Consider the following 17,965-nt stretch of genomic DNA (forward strand, 5'->3'; position numbering starts at 1 on the left):
TAGTATATAAAAATATTTTTTTTTTTCGCTTTCCCATAACTTGGTATCCTTGCTGAGTACCCTTATTGGTTCCAGTAGTTGTTATGCATTCCTTACAATGGTCTGTATAAATAATCGTGTCATCTGTGAATAGAGACAGTTTTACTTCTTCATTTCCAATCTAAATGCCTTCCCTTTCTTTTCTTGCCTTACTAAAATGACTAGAACTTCCACTATACTGTTGAATAGAACTGGTGAGAATCTGTCAGAGATGATCAGAACAATAAAATAAATTTCAGTTGAAAGAAAGTAGACAGATTTTATTTCATTCTTATTTCTCAATCAAGTATAGCTGGCTCTGTTTACTCTCTTCTGTATATCCAGATCTTTTTATTTATTTTTTAGAGAGAGTATGCAGGCACAGTGCGGGGAGGGGCAGAGGGAGAGGGAGAGAGAATCTTGGGTAGGCTGCATGCCCAGTGTGGAGCCTAATGAGGGGCTCTATCTCAGGACCCTGAGATCACGACCTGAGCCAAAATCAAGAGTCTGACTGAGTCACCCAGGCACCCCTGTATCTAGACTTTTAAGAAAACTTAGCCTATATATTTAAGTAGACATTTTGAATCTTGGGGAACCTTAGGAGGTTATGAAGTTCACTGTGTAGTATAGCTTACTGAGTGAGTCTCCTATGCTTAGGTATTTAGATAGTTTTCAGTATTTTGCAATTACAAATAATGCTGCAGTGGATAACCTGGTGTGTATATTTTCTTAAAATTTTGGAGGTGTGGCTCAGGGTCAGTTCCTAGAAGTTCATGTGCTAGGTTGAAGGGCAATATGTAGTCTATTTGTAGAGAATACAAACCAGCACGTATGAGTGCCGGTTTCCCCCCAGCCTCATCAGTGGAGTGTATTGTGTGCTGAAGTTTTGCCAAACCTGATGGGTGAGAAAGTGATCTCATTGTAGTTTTAATGGTTTTTTCCTCTTATGAGGGAAGTTAAACATCTTTTTACATTTTTAAAGATCATTTAATATTTCTCTTTGAGTATCGTTTGTTCATCACTTTTCTCCATTTTCTGTAGGAATTTTGGTCTTTTGTTTCCTCAATTATTTCAAGTTTTTATATATTAGGGATATTAGTGCTTTATGAAATATGTTATTTTCCCCCAGTTTGTCATTTGTCTTTTCTTACTATGTCTTTTGTTGTGCCAAAGGTTATTTTTATGTTGTAAGATTTGTCAATCTTGTTGCATTTGACTTTGGGGTAATAGAAAGCTTTCCCTTCAGGGGCGTCTGGGTGGCTCAGCTGGTGAAGGGTTTTGGGCTCAGGTCATGATCTCAGGATCTTGAGATCAGGCCCCACGCTGAGCTCCATGCTGGTGGTGGAGCCTGCTTAGAGTTTTCTCTCTCCCTCTGTGTCTCCCCCGACTCTTTTAAAAAAAAAAAGAAAAGAAAAGAAAGAAAGAAAGAAAGAAAGAAAAGCTTTCCCTTCAGATTATAGGATCTGATTGCGTGAATCAGGATTCACCTGTGATTTCTTCCAGTGCAGGCACAGTACCATGTTTTCATTTAGGTCTGATACATTGGATTTTATTATTATATATGGTATGAGAAATGGATCTGATCTTATCTTTTTTCAGTGATTATCCAGTTGCCCTTCCCTCCAGTTTTATTTAAAAGACTGTCTTTGCCCCAGTGATTTGAGATGCCACCCTTATCATCCGCTAAAGTTCCATATGTATGTGGGTCTGTTTTGGGGCTTCCTAATCTGTTCTGTTGTTCATTTATTCACATATCAGTACCACACACTGTTTTAAATATACACGCTTTGGGGGCGCCTGGGTGGCACAGAGGTTAAGCGTCTGCCTTCGGCTCAGGGCGTGATCCCGGCGATCCGGGATCGAGCCCCACATCAGGCTCCTCTGCTGGGAGCCTGCTTCTTCCTCTCCCACTCCCCCTGCTTGTGTTCCCCCTCTCGCTGGCTGTCTCTATCTCTGTCAAATAAGTAAATAAATTCTTTAAAAAAAAAATAAATAAATATACACGCTTTGTAGGGTGTATTAATCTCTCTCAGTCCCCTCACTTGGCTCTTTGTTTTCATTGTTTCCCTAGTTATTCTTACATGTTGATTTTTCCTTACGAGTTTTAGTATTAACTTGTCTAGCTTCATGAAGAATCTCATTGGCATTCTTCTTGGGATCACATCAAGCTATCTTGATATTGAGAAATCCTATCCAAGAACAAGGGATATCTTTTAATTTGTTCAAATCTGTTGTGCCTTTCAAGAAAATTTTGTAGTATTTTTGTCAGTTTTGAATGCTTTTAAAATGCTTTTCTTATTTTATCTTGTTTGTTGCTATTATAAATGATTGTACCCATTGTATCTTCTAACTGGTTATACATGTATATGTTCCCTTTGTATAGTGCAAGATGTCTTCTAGCCTTAGAAGATACAGAGTCTCCCTCTAAAAGTAAAGGGCAAGTTTCCACACAGCCCTAGAAGATACAGCCAGTGCTTTCCCTAGAGCAAAAAGCAAGCATGCTCACTGTCCAGGATAATAAAGACGTTTCCCTACAGCACAAAGGCCCGGCATGCTTACTGCCCTCTGTAAAATATTCGAGTTCCACACCTCAGGGTTCTTCTGTAACAAGAGCTACTGTGGCCCTTTTCACATTGCCCTCTGAGGAAACTGGCCTCAAAATGCTGATGCTTTAGCTACTGCTATTGCTGTATTTAATTGTCCTTCATCTCTGATCCAGGAGTCTTGTGTTTTCTCTACCACAGTCCATGAAATTGTGGCAGACTAACTTGTTAGCTTGCGAGTAGGCGAAAGTCTCATACCCTGCTTCCTTCTTGACAGTGGTCTTCAAAGCTGTGGTAAAATTTTCCTGGAAAGCATTTTGTGAAGTAGTTCCTTGGTAATTTTCTGTTTCTTCTATGGAAACATCAGTCTGTTTATGCTTTTTAAAAAATTTAGAGAGAGCACAAGCACGAGCGAGCAGGGGGAAGGGACGGGGAGAGGGAGAGAGAGAATCTCAAGTAGACTCCTGAGCTGAGCACACAGCCCGATGTGGGGCTTGATCTCATGACTGCGAGATCATGCCCTGAGCCCAAATCAAAAGTCGGATACTTAACCGACTGAGCCACCCAGGCGCCCCTTTGTTTTTTATCGATATTCCTCACTTTAAAAATTTTATGTGTTTATTGGCTTGGAGCAAAGGGATGGGGTCTCTTGAATAAACTTCATTTGTACATTGTTTTTTATTTTCCTTTGAGGTCTCCTTGCCCATCTTTCATGAAGAACCATTATTGCCATTCTAGATAACTATAGCGCCGCCTTAGCTTGCAGTAGGTAAGAGGGAAAGGATGCCTCGTAGCTAAAGGTGTAAAGATGAACGTCCTTTCTGTGTTTCTTTTTCCACAGGTGGTGGTTGTACAGGCAATTAGTGCTCTCTGTCAGAAATACCCTCGAAAGCACAGTGTCATGATGACTTTCCTCTCCAACATGCTCCGAGATGATGTAGGTAGACATGTTTTCATCATAGGACGTTGCTCTCTTAAATATTTATGATTCCCATGAAATATCGTAGTATTTAAAACAGCTTTTGCATCTCGGCCTGCCTCCAAAATGGTATGCTTGATTCTGGTTGCTGTGTTATCGTTACTAAACATGCTACTGTTTTAGTTTTCCCACTTGGAGAAAAAAAACACTTTTGTTTCTTTCAGAAGGGAAAGGAAAGGAAATTTGAATATTAGAAGCTTGAGCCTGGGAGTAGAAGCATTTCTCCAAAAAGCGTCCTCTGAATGAATGGCAGTTTTCTCTTTTGCCAGGGAGGCTTTGAATATAAGCGGGCCATTGTGGACTGCATAATCAGCATTGTGGAAGAGAACCCTGAGGGTAAAGAAGCAGGTCTAGCCCACCTTTGTGAATTCATTGAGGACTGTGAACACACTGTTCTGGCTACTAAGATTCTACACTTGTTGGGCAAGGAGGGCCCCAGAACGCCTGTCCCCTCCAAGTATATCCGCTTTATTTTTAATAGGGTCGTACTGGAGAATGAGGCTGTCAGAGCTGGTGAGTCACTGGAACACTGATACTGATGTAACTGCTAATCTCTGAAATGCTTAGTAACTCAAGGGGGTGGTGATGAATTTGGGAAATGAAGTTGCAAGGTCTATTTGACGGTAGGCTCTTGGAGCGTACTTGGGCCAGGCGCGCTGCTCTTCGTCTACTCCAATTTCCATCCTGATTTCTGCCTTATGTTGAGACAGATAACCCTTGACTTTCAGTACAATAGGAACACGGTGATGGGGGCGCCTGGGTGGCGCAGGCGTTAAGCGTCTGCCTTCAGCTCAAGGCATGATGACCCCGGTCTGGGATCGAGCCCCACATCAGGCTCCTCCGCTGGGAGCCTGCTTCTTCCTCTCCCACTCCCCCTGCTTGTGTTCCCTCTCTCGCTGGCTGTCTCTATCTCTGTCAAATAAATTAAAAAAAAAAAAAAAAAAAGAATACGGTGATGGCATCATGCATTTTTCCCCAGTGATAGCCATCAGTATGAATATCTATGAATTGTGTGTGTGTTTTTAAGTGACTTTCCACAGGTCTTAGGAAACTTTTTTACTTCCTCCTTGCTCTCTCATCATTCCTTCCCCTTAGCATAGGAATAGGTGAGACTCTCTCCTATGTCGTTTCTTATTAGCTACTGACTAGACCTCCCCTGTCAGGTGAACTTGAAGCCGCTGTTACTAGCTGCCCCACGAATTTATTCTCCACTTTTTCTTCAACTTGCTGTAATCTCGCTCTCTCCCTTAAAAGCCCTCTGAAGCTACTATTTTTACAAATTACTTAGAAGCCAGTTGGACATGGTCAGTCACTGACGTTCTCACCTTTGTTCACCTCTCAAGAGCCCGATGGACTCTTGACTAGACACATCCGGAACCCCTCTCCCCGTGGTGTCCACAGGAGCCCCCGCATCTCCGGTCTCTCCCGGTCTGATTTATGGGGCCCCTCTTTCATTCCTTAGAACGCTAGTTTTTCTCGGGGCTCTGTCTTACGACACACGCTCTCTTCCCGGGGTGTCATCAGCGCTCCCCCGGTGTGCGCTGAGGTCGCAGTCCTGGATCTCTTTCTTGAACCCGTGTGTCCACTGCCTCAGGCACTTCAGGTTCAGCCCACACGCAGATCCTCCCCTTTACCATCCACTCGGTTGTGAAGACGGAGAGGCCTTCTGCTGTTTGGGAATTCCCACCTGCCGGCTGACAAAATGCCATCAATCCCGCCGCCTCACGGTTTTCCGTTCTCTTTTGTTTCCCAAGCGCTGCTTTGGGCTCCCCGCGCCCCCAGATCCCGACGGGGCGGACCGCGTGCAGGCCCACGGGCATCCAGTCCGTTCTCCACTCTCGGCCACCACGGTGGCCTTTGCGTACAGGACGTGCTTGCAGACGGGCTGTGGCGCAGTCGGCTACGAATACACCCGTTTCCCCTGCACGTGACGTCCACTCCTAAGAATTCCGCGGCGCGCGCTTACCTGCGTTGTTCTCCGCCTGCTCTGCCGCTGCCGTGGCCTCGCTCCCGGTCCATCGGGGGCCCTACGCGCGCTCTCCCCGCCTCTCCCTCTGGCGAGCGCTGCTGGCCTTCGGGCATCAGCGCCTCGGCTCCCCCAGCAGTTCTAAGGGCCTCTCTCTGGAGGTCGTTCTCCCAAGACTTGCTCCGCTGCGCTGTCGTCCCGCGTCCCTCGCCGGTCCTCTCCGCTGGAGTGCAACTCCTGCGGGTCGGAACCGTGTCTTTTCGCGCCCCCGGCACCTAGCACCACTCCTGACAAAAGTTAGGTGCGCGAGGGATCTTGACTGAAGTGCAGTTCAACAGCAGGGTTTCTTAGGATGCTTGGGGCTGGTGGTTTGAGTTAGAGCCGAATTCCATCCCGCGGCGTACAAGGGGCCGTGGTCCGAGTGGAGGGGAGCTCATGTAAGAAATAAATAGGATTCTTTTTCCTCAGTGCCTGGAGAATTTTACTATTCATAGCTCTTTTGGGCCTGCAGTTTTCTAGTTATGCTCATGTGGATCAAAGAAATAAAATCAAGAAACACACTTTTTTTTTTTTGAATGATTATTGCTTAACTCTGAGACACCAATACAGTATTTACGTTGTTTTGTTTCATGCTTCATTATAGCCGCTGTGAGTGCTTTGGCTAAATTTGGGGCTCAAAATGAGAATCTTCTCCCAAGCATCCTTGTGCTCTTACAAAGGTAAGTAAAACAATGTCTTTTTTTTTTTTTTTTTTTAAAGAACACTGTGTGGCTGAATAAAGAATTCCTCATATCAAATGCTTTGTGGGGCCTGGGAGTAGAACTGATGGAGTGAGTCAAGGGCACTGGCATGTCTGTTCCCTTTCTAGTAATTTTGCGTGTGCTTGTGTACGTGTGATTTTGACTTTGAATCTCTGTTGTGTGAGTGTGAGGAAGTAACTTAAATGCCTGTGCCTCAGTTGGCATAATCGGGGCCAACCTCAGAGTGACTCACTGTGGAGAGTTGAAAAAGCAGCTTTTCTTGGTTTCCATGACTCCCTAGTTGATGAGGAAAAGACCTGCTTTTGCAAGTACCCTGCGATTACATCTTGTAATTGAAGCAGAAAAATTACAAGCCAAAGGCTGGCTGGTTGAAATAAAACAAATTGCCATCTGAGTAGTAACAATGCCTGGATTCTGAAAACTTGTTAGTATCCTTGGAAAGCAGAATATTCCCATCTCTTAATTTTAAAGAAGTCTAAGCCTACCAGGGGCATGTGGTTGCATATTCAAGAATAGACCCCAAACTGCTGTCTCATGTTGTCGTAGCCTTCCTGATTATTCTGATGCCTCCGCGTGTAGTGCTTCTGGTTCGGAACGACCCTATTTCTTTCTTTTTTTTTTAAAGATTTTATTTATTTGACAGAGAGAGACAGCCAGCGAGAGAGGGAACACAAGCAGGGGGAGTGGGAGAGGAAGAAGCAGGCTCCCAGCAGAGGAGCCTGATGTGGGGCTCGATCCCAGAACGCCGGCATCACGCCCTGAGCCGAAGGCAGATGCTTAACGACTGCGCCACCCAAGCGCCCTAGGAACGACCTTATTTCTTTACCAATTTAGAACAATCTCCCAAATTTATGGAGATTGTAGGGTCCACCGTTGGCTGTTGGACGGCTCATTTACAAAGGTGGTGTCCGAGGGCCTGAGCTGTGCCCGTCAGGTGTGGTGGTAAAGAAGGCTATTGGAAGTTTTTAGGGTACCGTGACATGCCTCTTCTGTGTCCCCTGGACAGGTGTATGATGGATACCGACGATGAGGTTCGGGACAGGGCTACTTTCTATCTGAACGTGCTACAGCAGAGGCAGACGGCACTGAATGCTACCTATATCTTCAATGGTCAGTGAGAGCCAAGGATGGAGACAACTACACTTTTGTTCCCCAAATGGTGTCTTGGAAGCCTTATCTCCTGATTTGTGTACGAGCCCACTGCGTTAGGCACAATGCTTGTTTTTTGTTTGTTTTTTTGTTTGATCTTTGAACGCACTTCCATTTCTAGGGGAACCTAAAGTATGTAAGGGCCCGAGGAACATGGCTTGTTACTGGTTCTCCTTGAGCTCCCTCTTGGTTGGGTTTACCTTTTTTTTCTTACGTTATGATTGTTCCCACAGGGCTAAGTTGCTTTCTCTTCCGAAAGGTACTTAATAATTTGTTGGAAATTTTTATGCTCTGCTCTCATGTTGCCTTGGGCAAAATGATTAAGGCAGTTTTATAAAACAGCTCCATTTTTAATGATTTCAGTTATAAAGTCTATGGTTTTACCTTTCTCTTTCGTCAGAAAGCTTAGGTAAATATCATAAATCTGGGCCTGTCTGGACCCCAGGATTGGTAGGATGCTGAGATTTCTCTTTCGTAGGCCTCACGGTCTCTGTGCCAGGGATGGAGAAGGCCCTCCACCAGTACACGCTGGAGCCTTCCGAGAAGCCCTTTGACATGAAGTCTATTCCTCTTGCTATGGCTCCCGTGTTCGAGCAGAAAGCAGGTAATGGGAACGCTTAACTGTTAGCTTTTCTACGTGTGAGTAGTTTTACAGCCGTCAAATATGCTGTTATTGTATTTTCTCAAATACTACTTTTGTTTAATTGTCGCTCCTAAGTCTTATGGCACTAAGATGGATGTATTTTTTTTTAATTAGGGTTTTAAATAGTTTCTTCCTGGGGCGCCTGGGTGGCTCAGTTCGTTGAGCGTCCAACTCATGGTCTTGGCTCAGGCCATGGTGTCAGGGTCAGGAGAGCGAGAGTGAGATCGAGCCCCACGCTGGCTCCGCGCTCAGTGGGGGGAGTCTGCTTGAAACATTCCCTCTGCCCCTCCCTATATTTGCATGCGTGCATGCGTGCTCTCTCTCTCTCAGGTAAATAAATCTTTAAAAAAATTTAAAAGTTTCCCCCTGGCTTTTGCATAGAATATGAAGCATGACCCAGATTGAGTGTTTTCTTCTTCTTCTTCTTTTTTTTTTTTTTTTTTTAAGATTTTATTTATTTATTCGACAGAGATAGAGACAGCCAGCGAGAGAGGGAACACAAGCAGGGGGAGTGGGAGAGGAAGAAGCAGGCTCATAGCAGAGGAGCCTGATGTGGGGCTCGATCCCATAACGCCAGGATCACGCCCTGAGCCGAAGGCAGACGCTTTAACCACTGTGCCACCCAGGCGCCCCAAGTGTTTTTCTTCTTTTAATGCTAAGTCTTACAGCCTTTGAAATTAGTGGTCACTGTGTATCTCAGAACAGTGTTACCTCCCTTTTTGTTTTCTGAAATTAGTAGTCTTCGTTAATTTTGCGACTGGAGGTTTGCTGTGAAAGAATATATGGGACAAAAGCATAAAAAATATTTGCAAAGAATATCTAACTTTAAAACTTGATTATTTCACAAAATACGTTCACTAAATACATTTTAATTTGAGCATCTCCCTAAAAAAGATGACAAAGAACCTACTGGTATGATTTAGGAATAGCTCCTTATATATGTGCTAGAAGTTTCCGCCCTCATTTCTTTCTGTCTGCATTTTTAGCTTGATAGTGGGAGGGAAACTCACTTGATTGCTCATATCTGTCTTTATAGAAATCATGTTTGTAGCCACCAAGCCAGAGAAGTTCGCTCCTTCCAGGCAAGACATTTTCCAAGGTATGATGATTTGATGTGTAGAAGTAATAGTCTTGCATCCCAAGCATTGTAAATATAATGAAGTCCACTACTTTTATTCAAAGTGATTCTCAGTTCAGTACAGGAAGTCTTCATATGACTGCTTATCTGTTGTTACAGGTGACAGTTGCCGGGGCTACCTGGAGTCCATGGGACTTTGCAATTTCCAACTGCTAACTTACAGGGAATATTGTCCTTACTCTCTATCTTGGTTAACAGGAAATTCAAATTCTACAAAATTAGGAATTTAGTTTCTTTTTTTTTTTTCCTTTGTAGTAATTCAGTATATAAACTCTCTTAAAAGATTATTTCACTAAAGCTTGGGACATATTAATTGAAACTTCAACTGTGACTAAGGCAGTGGAAATTTAAAACATCTTAGGTACTCAGAGTAATGTCTTTTCCTCTCTCATGTTACTTTTTCCTTATCTCTTTTCTGAAAAGAACAATTGGCTGCCATTCCCGAGTTTATGGACCTAGGACCCTTGTTCAAGTCTTCTGAGCCTGTTCAACTTACGGAAGCAGAGACAGAATATTTTGTCCGTTGTATCAAGCACGTGTTTACCAATCACATCGTGTTCCAGGTGAGGGAAGTGCCGCCATCTGCTCCCATGGTGGCTCCGTGTGCTCGGGGACGAGTATTGATTCCCCTTCAGTTTATGATTCTAGCTGCTTCCTACTGAGAAGTAACTTGGCCCCATTTCTGGGTGTTTTCCCTAACTCCATAGCTATAGAAATCCCTTCATATGATGGTTAAAATTTAAAAGGACATAAAACTGAAATGTCTGAAGAAGTCAGCCAGCATCAAGTATAACCTATTTAAAAATAATCATCTTAGATCTAACATCAGGGTAAATTAAGTGGGTTGTTCCAAGAACTTGGATTTCCATTTGATTCTTAGCTATCAGACTTCTACCATCTTGTTGGGTAGAGCTCAGTCTCAGGAAAGAGAAGAAACTGACGAATAAAAGAAACAAAAGGAACTCAAGTCAACCCGTTGCCTCAAGAAAAATCTTCGGAGGAGACCTGCAGGACGGTTCAGAGAGGGAAAGGCTAGTGGATTCCAGAACGGAGTCATGGGTCATGGGTGGGAAGGGACAACTTGCTTGAGAACAGTCGTTAGCCTTCATAACTTTGCTGCCTGGTGACTTTTCAGTTTGACTGTACCAATACTCTTAACGACCAGCTGCTGGAGAAGGTGACTGTGCAGATGGAGCCGTCGGAGTCCTACGAGGTGCTGTGTTGCCTCCCAGCCCCCAGCCTCGCTTACAATCAGCCAGGAATATGTTACACTCTGGTTCGCCTGCCTGATGATGACTCGACAGCAGGTACGAACCCACAGGAGGGAGGAGAGAGGAGTAAGAATGCGTCACAACTTGAGCTCTTAACTGTCGGGGCAAATCTGTGGTTCTTTTCCAAAATGAAATATGGCTCTTTTCCAAAATGAAATATGACAGTGACGGTATATTTATATTTATAAAAGTATTGCTGCAGAAATATTAATTTTATAACTAAGTGTCTGAGTAGCAATATTTGCTGGACGTTTAATGTTAAAAACTGAACGTATACAATGGTAGCTCAGAAAGGAACAGGCTTCCTGGTGGCACAGTGTGAACCACGAATGAGGGTTCACGTACCTGATGTCTCCTGGGAAGGATGATGGCCTCCTCCTCCCTGATGTTTGTTTCCGGGGCATCCTAAGGACTTGGTATTTAGTAGGTCCATGGCATTTTCAAATAATTGTTTCTGGGGTCTTATAGCACATGGCTGGTGTCTGAGAGTACGTCTCATCCTGGTGAGTGGCTTAGCCAACTTCCGTGTATCCACATCTGAGAAGGGCATTGTAATTCCCTCCTTGACCCATAGGTAGCCTTGAGAGAGGGGCGGGGAGGCCTAGGAAGGAGGGCCGACTGCTAGGACCAGTGGTGTCTACAAATTTGGGGTTTGAGGTCTTGTGACTACCTCTTGTGAATGTCACGTTTCTGTTGTACTTGATTTCTTTTCCCATTTTCCCACCTGAATTCTTCTCTTCCTGCATTCACTCCACATCTTGACACTGTTACCCAGTTTTTACAGAAATAAGCACACATATTGCATTTATGTTTTGAACAATTTTTATTACTAGTACAGGAAAAAACAATTTTTACTACTAGTACACAAAAAAACAATTTTTACTACTGGTACACGAAGAAACAATTTTTACTACTGGTACAGGAAAAAACAAGTTAACAAAATTCACAAATACTGGGGAAAGAAGTTAAAGAGTTACAAGAAATCGTAAAAGTACTAGTAAATAGTTATCCCTGGTCATCATTCAGTTCTGTCTGGGGCTTAACCGGCCTTCTCTTAGCCCCTCTCCCAACTCCCTTTTTAGATGTTGCTTCTGGGAGCCCCTGCCCAATCTCCTCTGTGTTGGACGATAGACCAGGCTACTCACTCTAGCACGAGGTAGATTCAAGTTGGCACCATTGCTGGGTCTGAATCCCAGGTGGTTCCCTCTGGCCCTCGGCGGACCTGCACTTCTCCTCTGCAGCCACTGTGGATCCATAACCCCCTGGGTAGGAAGGCACTTTCCTATCTGGCCTCCAGTATTTCTCCTTCAAGCATCAGGCCATCTGACTTTGACTTTTAATCACCTCCTTTATCCCTTTATGAAGTTTCTCTAGCTCCATCCCCTTTTGGCTTCTCTTTCTCTCCTGGTCTGTTTCCCTCTGGTTACATTTGTCTAAAGTACGTCCACCAGCCACTGATGAAGCTGGCTGTACTCTTAAGTCAACTAGTTTTATTTATTACCCTTGTTCCAAACCAGTGTCAGGGCTCAGTCCTAACATAGCCCTGTGGCTTCAGCCATCATCCTGGGAAACTGCATGGTATCATTTTTTTTTTTTTCCCAATAGCCACCTCTCCTTTTTTCAGAATTCCTCCCCTTATTGTACTTCTAAGGTTTCTGTTTTTTTAAGGGATGCCATTACTTTGCAACTTAATTTTAAAGGGAAGTGAAATGCTGAAATCACTGAAGAATCCAACTCTTCCCAACTGAGAATACTAGCTCCTCCCATTTCCCCAGGTCCCCTTGGATAATTGATAACTCAGGTGCCTCACACCCCAGGGAGTGGTCTTAACAGAATACAAGAAATACAAGTTTACAATATCGAAATACAGAAAACAACAATATCGAAATTACAGAAATTACATTGTACAGGAGAAAACAACCACAACAATAAGAGAAAACGTATCTACCAAGAGAAGAAGCATAGGGAAAGTTTTCTCACCCCTCCTGTCTAAGGAGTTAATTTATTTTTAAAACGTAGATCTTACAAATTAGCCCAGAGGTTTCAACCTTTGGTCTGCTGGCTATGGACTCTTTTGCTTGATGGTTTGTTAGTATTTTGTTTATAAAAATTTGGCACTTGGAGAATTTTGTTTCCTGTTAAATTTTTCAAAGGGTTTTGCTGATTGGCATTAAACTCTCGTTTAGAGTTATAAACTCTTGTCCTTGCATTTTGGAGAAAAGAAATGGAATTTTGTCTCAACACTCGGACCTTTAGAACTTACTTGTTTGTAGTCAATTTATATTTGACTCATCATACACCTGCTTAAAACCAAACTCCTTTCTATTCTTTAGTCTTGGTCAGAAATTCTCACATTTTTAATCTATGGCCAATTCAGAGTCTTTGCTGTGCAAAGAACGGAAGTGAAATACCAGGGCATAGATGGTAATAAGAGTCTTCTACCGCCCCCCCCCTTTTGCATTTTCCCCACTGCAAATACTATTAATTTTTCCAACCACCTGAAGATCTATACATCACTTCTACTAATTGCAAAAACTATATTTTTCATACAACCACGGACGACAAAAGAAATGACACAGATTGCAATTTCTATCAACTTGAACACCGTATATAGCATAAGAGAGAGACAGAGATTTGGGAGATAGATCGGGATCTGGATTTTGACTGCTACATATGGACTGGGTAACTTAGACAGATTATTAATTCTCTGTAAACCTTTTAGGACTGTTATAAGGATGAAATGAAATTAAATAAGATGATTAGCATGGTACCAGACACATAGTAAATACTCAATAAATAGAAGTTGTTATTGCTTCAATTCGAGAACTACCCACTTTCTCCCTTAGCTTCTTTAAAATCAAGTCTTCCACAGTTCACAGGACACACGCCCTCCAACCTCCAAAGAGTTGTTCCAGCAATTATCCCGATCTTGGCTGTATCTTTAAACTTTCTCTCTCCCCCTTACTGTATTTGTGTACAAAAAAACCTAAACCCTATCTGACAACTTTTACCTGAACCCAGCATCGAGATGGCCCCGTAAGTCCTTCCCTCAAGTCACGGGCAGCGTGTGGGAAGAGTTCGCGGCATCACAGACCTCAGCTCAGTGGGTCCTGCTGGTCTTCTGTCCTCCAGCTGCTGCCCCTTTATGCAGAAACGTTTAGAAAAGCTTTCAGGGCAGCATCTTTTCTTAGCGTGCTTTCCCACTCAGCAGCTTCCTTTGCCCTGAGGCTTTCTGGCACTCCCAGATGAGGTGTGCAACATTCTACAAATCTTTCCTCTTGCTGCGCCTCGAGGACGGCCCCTGTCTGTTGAACTCCTTGTCCCACTCCTTATTTAGAAGCACTGGGACCCCTCTATCACTTGTATTGTGGGACTGTCCGGCCTTAGTGCGTCACACTTCTCATCTCAGACCACCTCAGCCCCTTTCAGTAACTCACCGAAAAAGTCGGCAATGGACAATGTCCACCCTAAGACCCAGCTGAACAGTAGCGCTGTAGGAGTCTCTGTCTGTCATGAGGGACACTGACGACCACTCGTAACTCATGTCTGCGGCTGAGCTTGACTCTGCCGGCACTTCCTTGACCCCCATTCTCACTTAAGCTACCGCCGGATTCTGATGGGGTCTGAGCCCCCCCACCCCCCCAATCTGTAGTCTCCATTCCATTGTTTGGTGTTTGATACTAATATTCATGACACTGGATGAACTCATGACACTGGATGAACAGCTTCAGTGAACTGAAACAGATCTCAGAGTTTTTTGCTTTTACCCACCTCCAGCCACTGTGGGATCCTTATTCATGACCCTCATGAAACTTTGCATTCCTCCAAGCTAAGCACATATTCCGTAATTTTACTCAAATACTAAAAAAGTAGGACAGATAGAACATTACTATTCAACCACCACTTCCTCTGCCTCAACCATGGAATGGTATCAGTCTAGCCTTAGGATCACTGTTCCTCCAGTTTGACCCATTATGAGATTGGCCAAGATTCCCAGTCTCCGATCTCCTTATTCACCGGCTCATTGATCTTGTCACCAATCCGGCTCTCCTCAAATACACTGAAATTTCTAACATTCCCTTCTCGGCTTACTTTCAGCCTGTCTTCCCGTTCTGCTTACATGCTCCCTTGTCACACCATCATCAAGGTACAAATCTGTATTGCTGCCTTTCTTACATGATAACATCTCTCCAGAAGGCAACATAAACATGGCATATCCACCCATTTCCTCTTCTCCCTTCTTTTGGCCTAAGGAAAAAACCTCTGCTTGTTTGTAGCACTCAGGCTTGGTTCCACTTGGGAACTTCCTCCTTAACCTGTCTCGTGACTCAGAATCCCTCTAATGACTTAACACGCATCTTCATCTTTGGACACCGGAAGCACCTGAAGGACCTTGAGGCTCCACCCCATGCATTTCTCTCCAGATGATACTACATTATTCTCCTGGGTCTACCCGCTTCCATGTGATGATCTGAGAGAGTTTGCAGGCAGGTGCCTATCTTCCTACAACAATATATTTTTATATATTTCTCCCAATTTCCTTTATCCCGTTAACGGTGATCAAGTTAACGGGCAGCACTGTGCACCATAACCATCAGAACGTTGCTCAGTAATTCTGAAAATTATTTAAGAAGTATACTGTCAGCTTAATTCCAATTTCATTTTAACCACCTCTCTTTCCATTTTTCCCCTGCTCATTTCCATTGGAAAAACAGTAAATAATAGTGTGTCACCATCTACCGCATGCGTACTTACCAGCGCTCGGTACGGTGCTCGCAAGGTCCAGTGAACCGCCCTGGAGCACCCGAGCCTTATGCTCGGCTGACCTGCAGCCTGTCCTCTGGAAAGAGTCTGCGCGGTCTGCCGTCCCGTCACGGGCGCTTGCCCGCAGAGAGAACGGCAGCCGCTGACTCTGACATTCGCTAGTGTGCCCCTGCCGTCTGGTCTCAGTACCACACGTGCCTTTCCTCTTGCCCCCAGAGCTGCCGATGTCCCCGGATAGGGAGTTCTTCAGGGCACTGTTCCATTCTCGGTGAGGCCCCGTTACCCGGCCCGAGCGCTTCAGGCGACCAGAGGTTCTCTACTCCTCCACGCACCTAGGCCTTTCTTGACCCATCTGCTCCCGTGACGCGCCCTGCACCCTCGACCACGTTCTCGTGGCTCCAGTGTCTGTCTGTCTCACACGCTGTGTGATGGATCACTGTGCTCACAGACAGACTCTCTGCTCCCTCCTCAGCATCGTGTCTGACTTCGCTACCGCCTGCCGGGCACGTGAAGGAGTCACAGCTCTGTCCTTCACGTGGGCTCCCTCCCTGACCTGCGCTCCCGCACCCTGGGTGACCAGCTGCTTCATGCCCATGTGCTGTACTGAATCCGTCTGCTGCTGAGCTCACCACTAAACCCTCTCTCTTTTCAGCTCTGCCATTTTGGACGAGATCACTCTCTGGGCTTTTCCCTGACCTTTCATCTTCTCGCCGTCCCCCCTGCACTGACAGGCTTGTCTCCAGCGCTTTAAATGGGCCACCACCTCTACCATCTCGTCCTCCCCTGGCCTCCTCCCCGCTCTCCCACGGTCCTCACCAACTGCGCTCTTCCTCCTGCACGGGCTTCCTCATGCCCTTGTGCCCACACGGGGGACACGGCTCCTGGTCCCTCCACGTCCACTCCCTCCTCTGGACTCTCTGCCACCCTCTTGGCACAGGGCATTCCCTGATCCTCTACTAGCCTCTCCCGCCTTCCCTGCCAGGCACCATCACCTGTCCTTTGTCACTCTTCTCGCCCTGTGGACCCCCCCCTCTGCTCTCGCACACCCTCCCCCCTGCTGCAGACTGCTCCCCTGCCCCACCTCCAGGGCCCGGCTCCGTGCCCCTCCTGCCTGGCGTCTCGAGTGCCTACCTGGCAAAGGGACTGTCCTGTGACCTGAGCCACCTGACATTCCCCCGGCCACCCTCTGGGAGTCATCCAGCCGGACTCCGGGGTCTTCCCTGCCGCGCGCTCCCTCCTCCATCCCTCACCCACCGCTCAGCCCAGGTCAGTCGTCTTTGCCTCAGACATCGGGTACCGACCCCGCGCTCCGCCTTCCTCTTCAGGTGTCCTCAGCTAGTCTGCACTCCTGCGCACTGACAGGAAGTCCCAGCCTTCACCGCCCCCCCGCCCCACACACACACACATCATACCAGAGGCCTTCTTGGCTACATCCATTTGCTCACTGTCTGCCTGGGCCGGGGGCCTTCTCCCCACGTCTCACAGCCCTGACTCTGATGCCCACCCCGTCACCTACCCCGGCCCAGGGCTCCCCTGCTCAAGCGTCACCTCTCTGCCCGCCTCCACTCGGCCCCTTCCACCCAGTGATTCTCACCCGAGGACCCATGACCCCCAAGACCGCCTATCAGCATCATCGTCCGGGTGTGTTTTTGTGTTTGCTTTTGTGTTTTTTTGGGTTTGTTTTTGCACAGAGCAGAGCACTGCTCCCCCTCAGATGCTTTGATAGGCCTGCCTTGGGGGCCATGCCCACAGCCCCCCATCGGGTGAAAACCACCCCCCCCATCCTCAGGAAGAATCACTGCAGTGGACGCCCACCCCGACTCCCGCACTCTGCCTCCGCGCACCTCTAGCCGCCTGCTTCCATCAGCTGCCATGCACACTTCTCCTCCGAGCCCGGCCCCGCCCCAGCTGTTGGCACGGGCCCGGCTCTCCGCTCTTGGAACCCCGCGTGCCCTTCCACGTTTGCTCTGACAACCCCAGTGTGCACTAGAGCACTGTAGCACTGTTCTCTTCCTGCCCCCCCACCCCGCCGTGACACCCCACAGTGGTTGTCTCTTTCCCTAGCTTATCCCTCTTGATATAAGTCGGTGACACCGTCCCCCTGCAGAGCCTCGCCCCTCACGTCCCATGTCCCTCTGCGCCTCCTGCCAAGCCCACCTTCCCTTCCGCCCTTCCTGCAGCTGCTCTCCTGTGTCCTCTCCGGGTGGGCTCACCGGCTTTTCCCATGTTCTCTCTAGCCTCTGCTCATCGCCCTCACGTCGGATGTGTAATCAGTGCACAAGCTCAGTTTAAAAAGGCGCTTAATCTCTGTACCTGGAGTTTGGCCCAGGTCTCCCCACACCCTCCATGTACACCCACTGATCCTAACCCTGCCCTGCCATCAAAGCCAACTCCTGCCACTTAGAGGGACAGGTCCCACCTCCCACCCCGTCCCCTCCGGATCCGTAGTAAAGAGCCTGGCCTCGCCACAACATCCAAGGCTGTAGGAGCAGCCACCGCTACCGCCTCTGTGTTCCCTCGTTCCTCCTGCCACCGGCTGGCCCGCCTCTCGGAGCTTCCCCCGGGAGGCACCTCGGACATGGGCCAGGATGCACTCTCTGCCACCTCCCTCTTCTCTGCTCACCCTGTTGGTGTCCAGCCTGTCTCCCTCTCTCCTTCGTCCCCTGGGTGCCTCCCTTCCCCTTGCCTGTCTGAGACGTGGCCCTCCCGTCACACTGCATCGAGGCCCCATGT

General features: G+C 46.6%; 2 protein-coding genes across 6 annotated transcripts in view; one reads left to right on the top strand and one right to left on the bottom strand.

The window, feature by feature from the left end:
- COPG2 (COPI coat complex subunit gamma 2) overlaps positions 1–17,965 on the top strand; it is a 111,607-nt gene that overhangs the window by 55,962 nt on the left and 37,680 nt on the right. The window contains exons 13-20 of one of the 2 annotated variants that reach the window (XM_040643991.1): positions 3,403–3,498; positions 3,810–4,053; positions 6,150–6,225; positions 7,274–7,377; positions 7,895–8,020; positions 9,096–9,158; positions 9,621–9,760; positions 10,333–10,504. In XM_040643991.1, the coding sequence (XP_040499925.1) occupies positions 3,403–3,498; positions 3,810–4,053; positions 6,150–6,225; positions 7,274–7,377; positions 7,895–8,020; positions 9,096–9,158; positions 9,621–9,760; positions 10,333–10,504 (1,021 nt within the window). The remainder of the gene's footprint in view (positions 1–3,402; positions 3,499–3,809; positions 4,054–6,149; positions 6,226–7,273; positions 7,378–7,894; positions 8,021–9,095; positions 9,159–9,620; positions 9,761–10,332; positions 10,505–17,965) is intronic. The other variant, XM_040643992.1, reaches the window with a different exon arrangement.
- The window catches only part of MEST, a 62,898-nt gene continuing 56,205 nt past the window's right edge, over positions 11,273–17,965 (bottom strand). For all 4 annotated transcript variants that reach the window (XM_040643995.1, XM_040643994.1, XM_040643996.1 and 1 more), the window contains one exon: positions 11,273–13,609. In XM_040643995.1, coding sequence (XP_040499929.1) covers positions 13,523–13,609 — 87 coding nt within the window. In that variant the 3' untranslated portion in view covers positions 11,273–13,522. The remainder of the gene's footprint in view (positions 13,610–17,965) is intronic.

Source organism: Ursus maritimus, unplaced genomic scaffold (assembly GCF_017311325.1).
Source record: "Ursus maritimus isolate PB19 unplaced genomic scaffold, ASM1731132v1 scaffold_3, whole genome shotgun sequence".
NCBI lineage: Eukaryota > Metazoa > Chordata > Mammalia > Carnivora > Ursidae > Ursus > Ursus maritimus.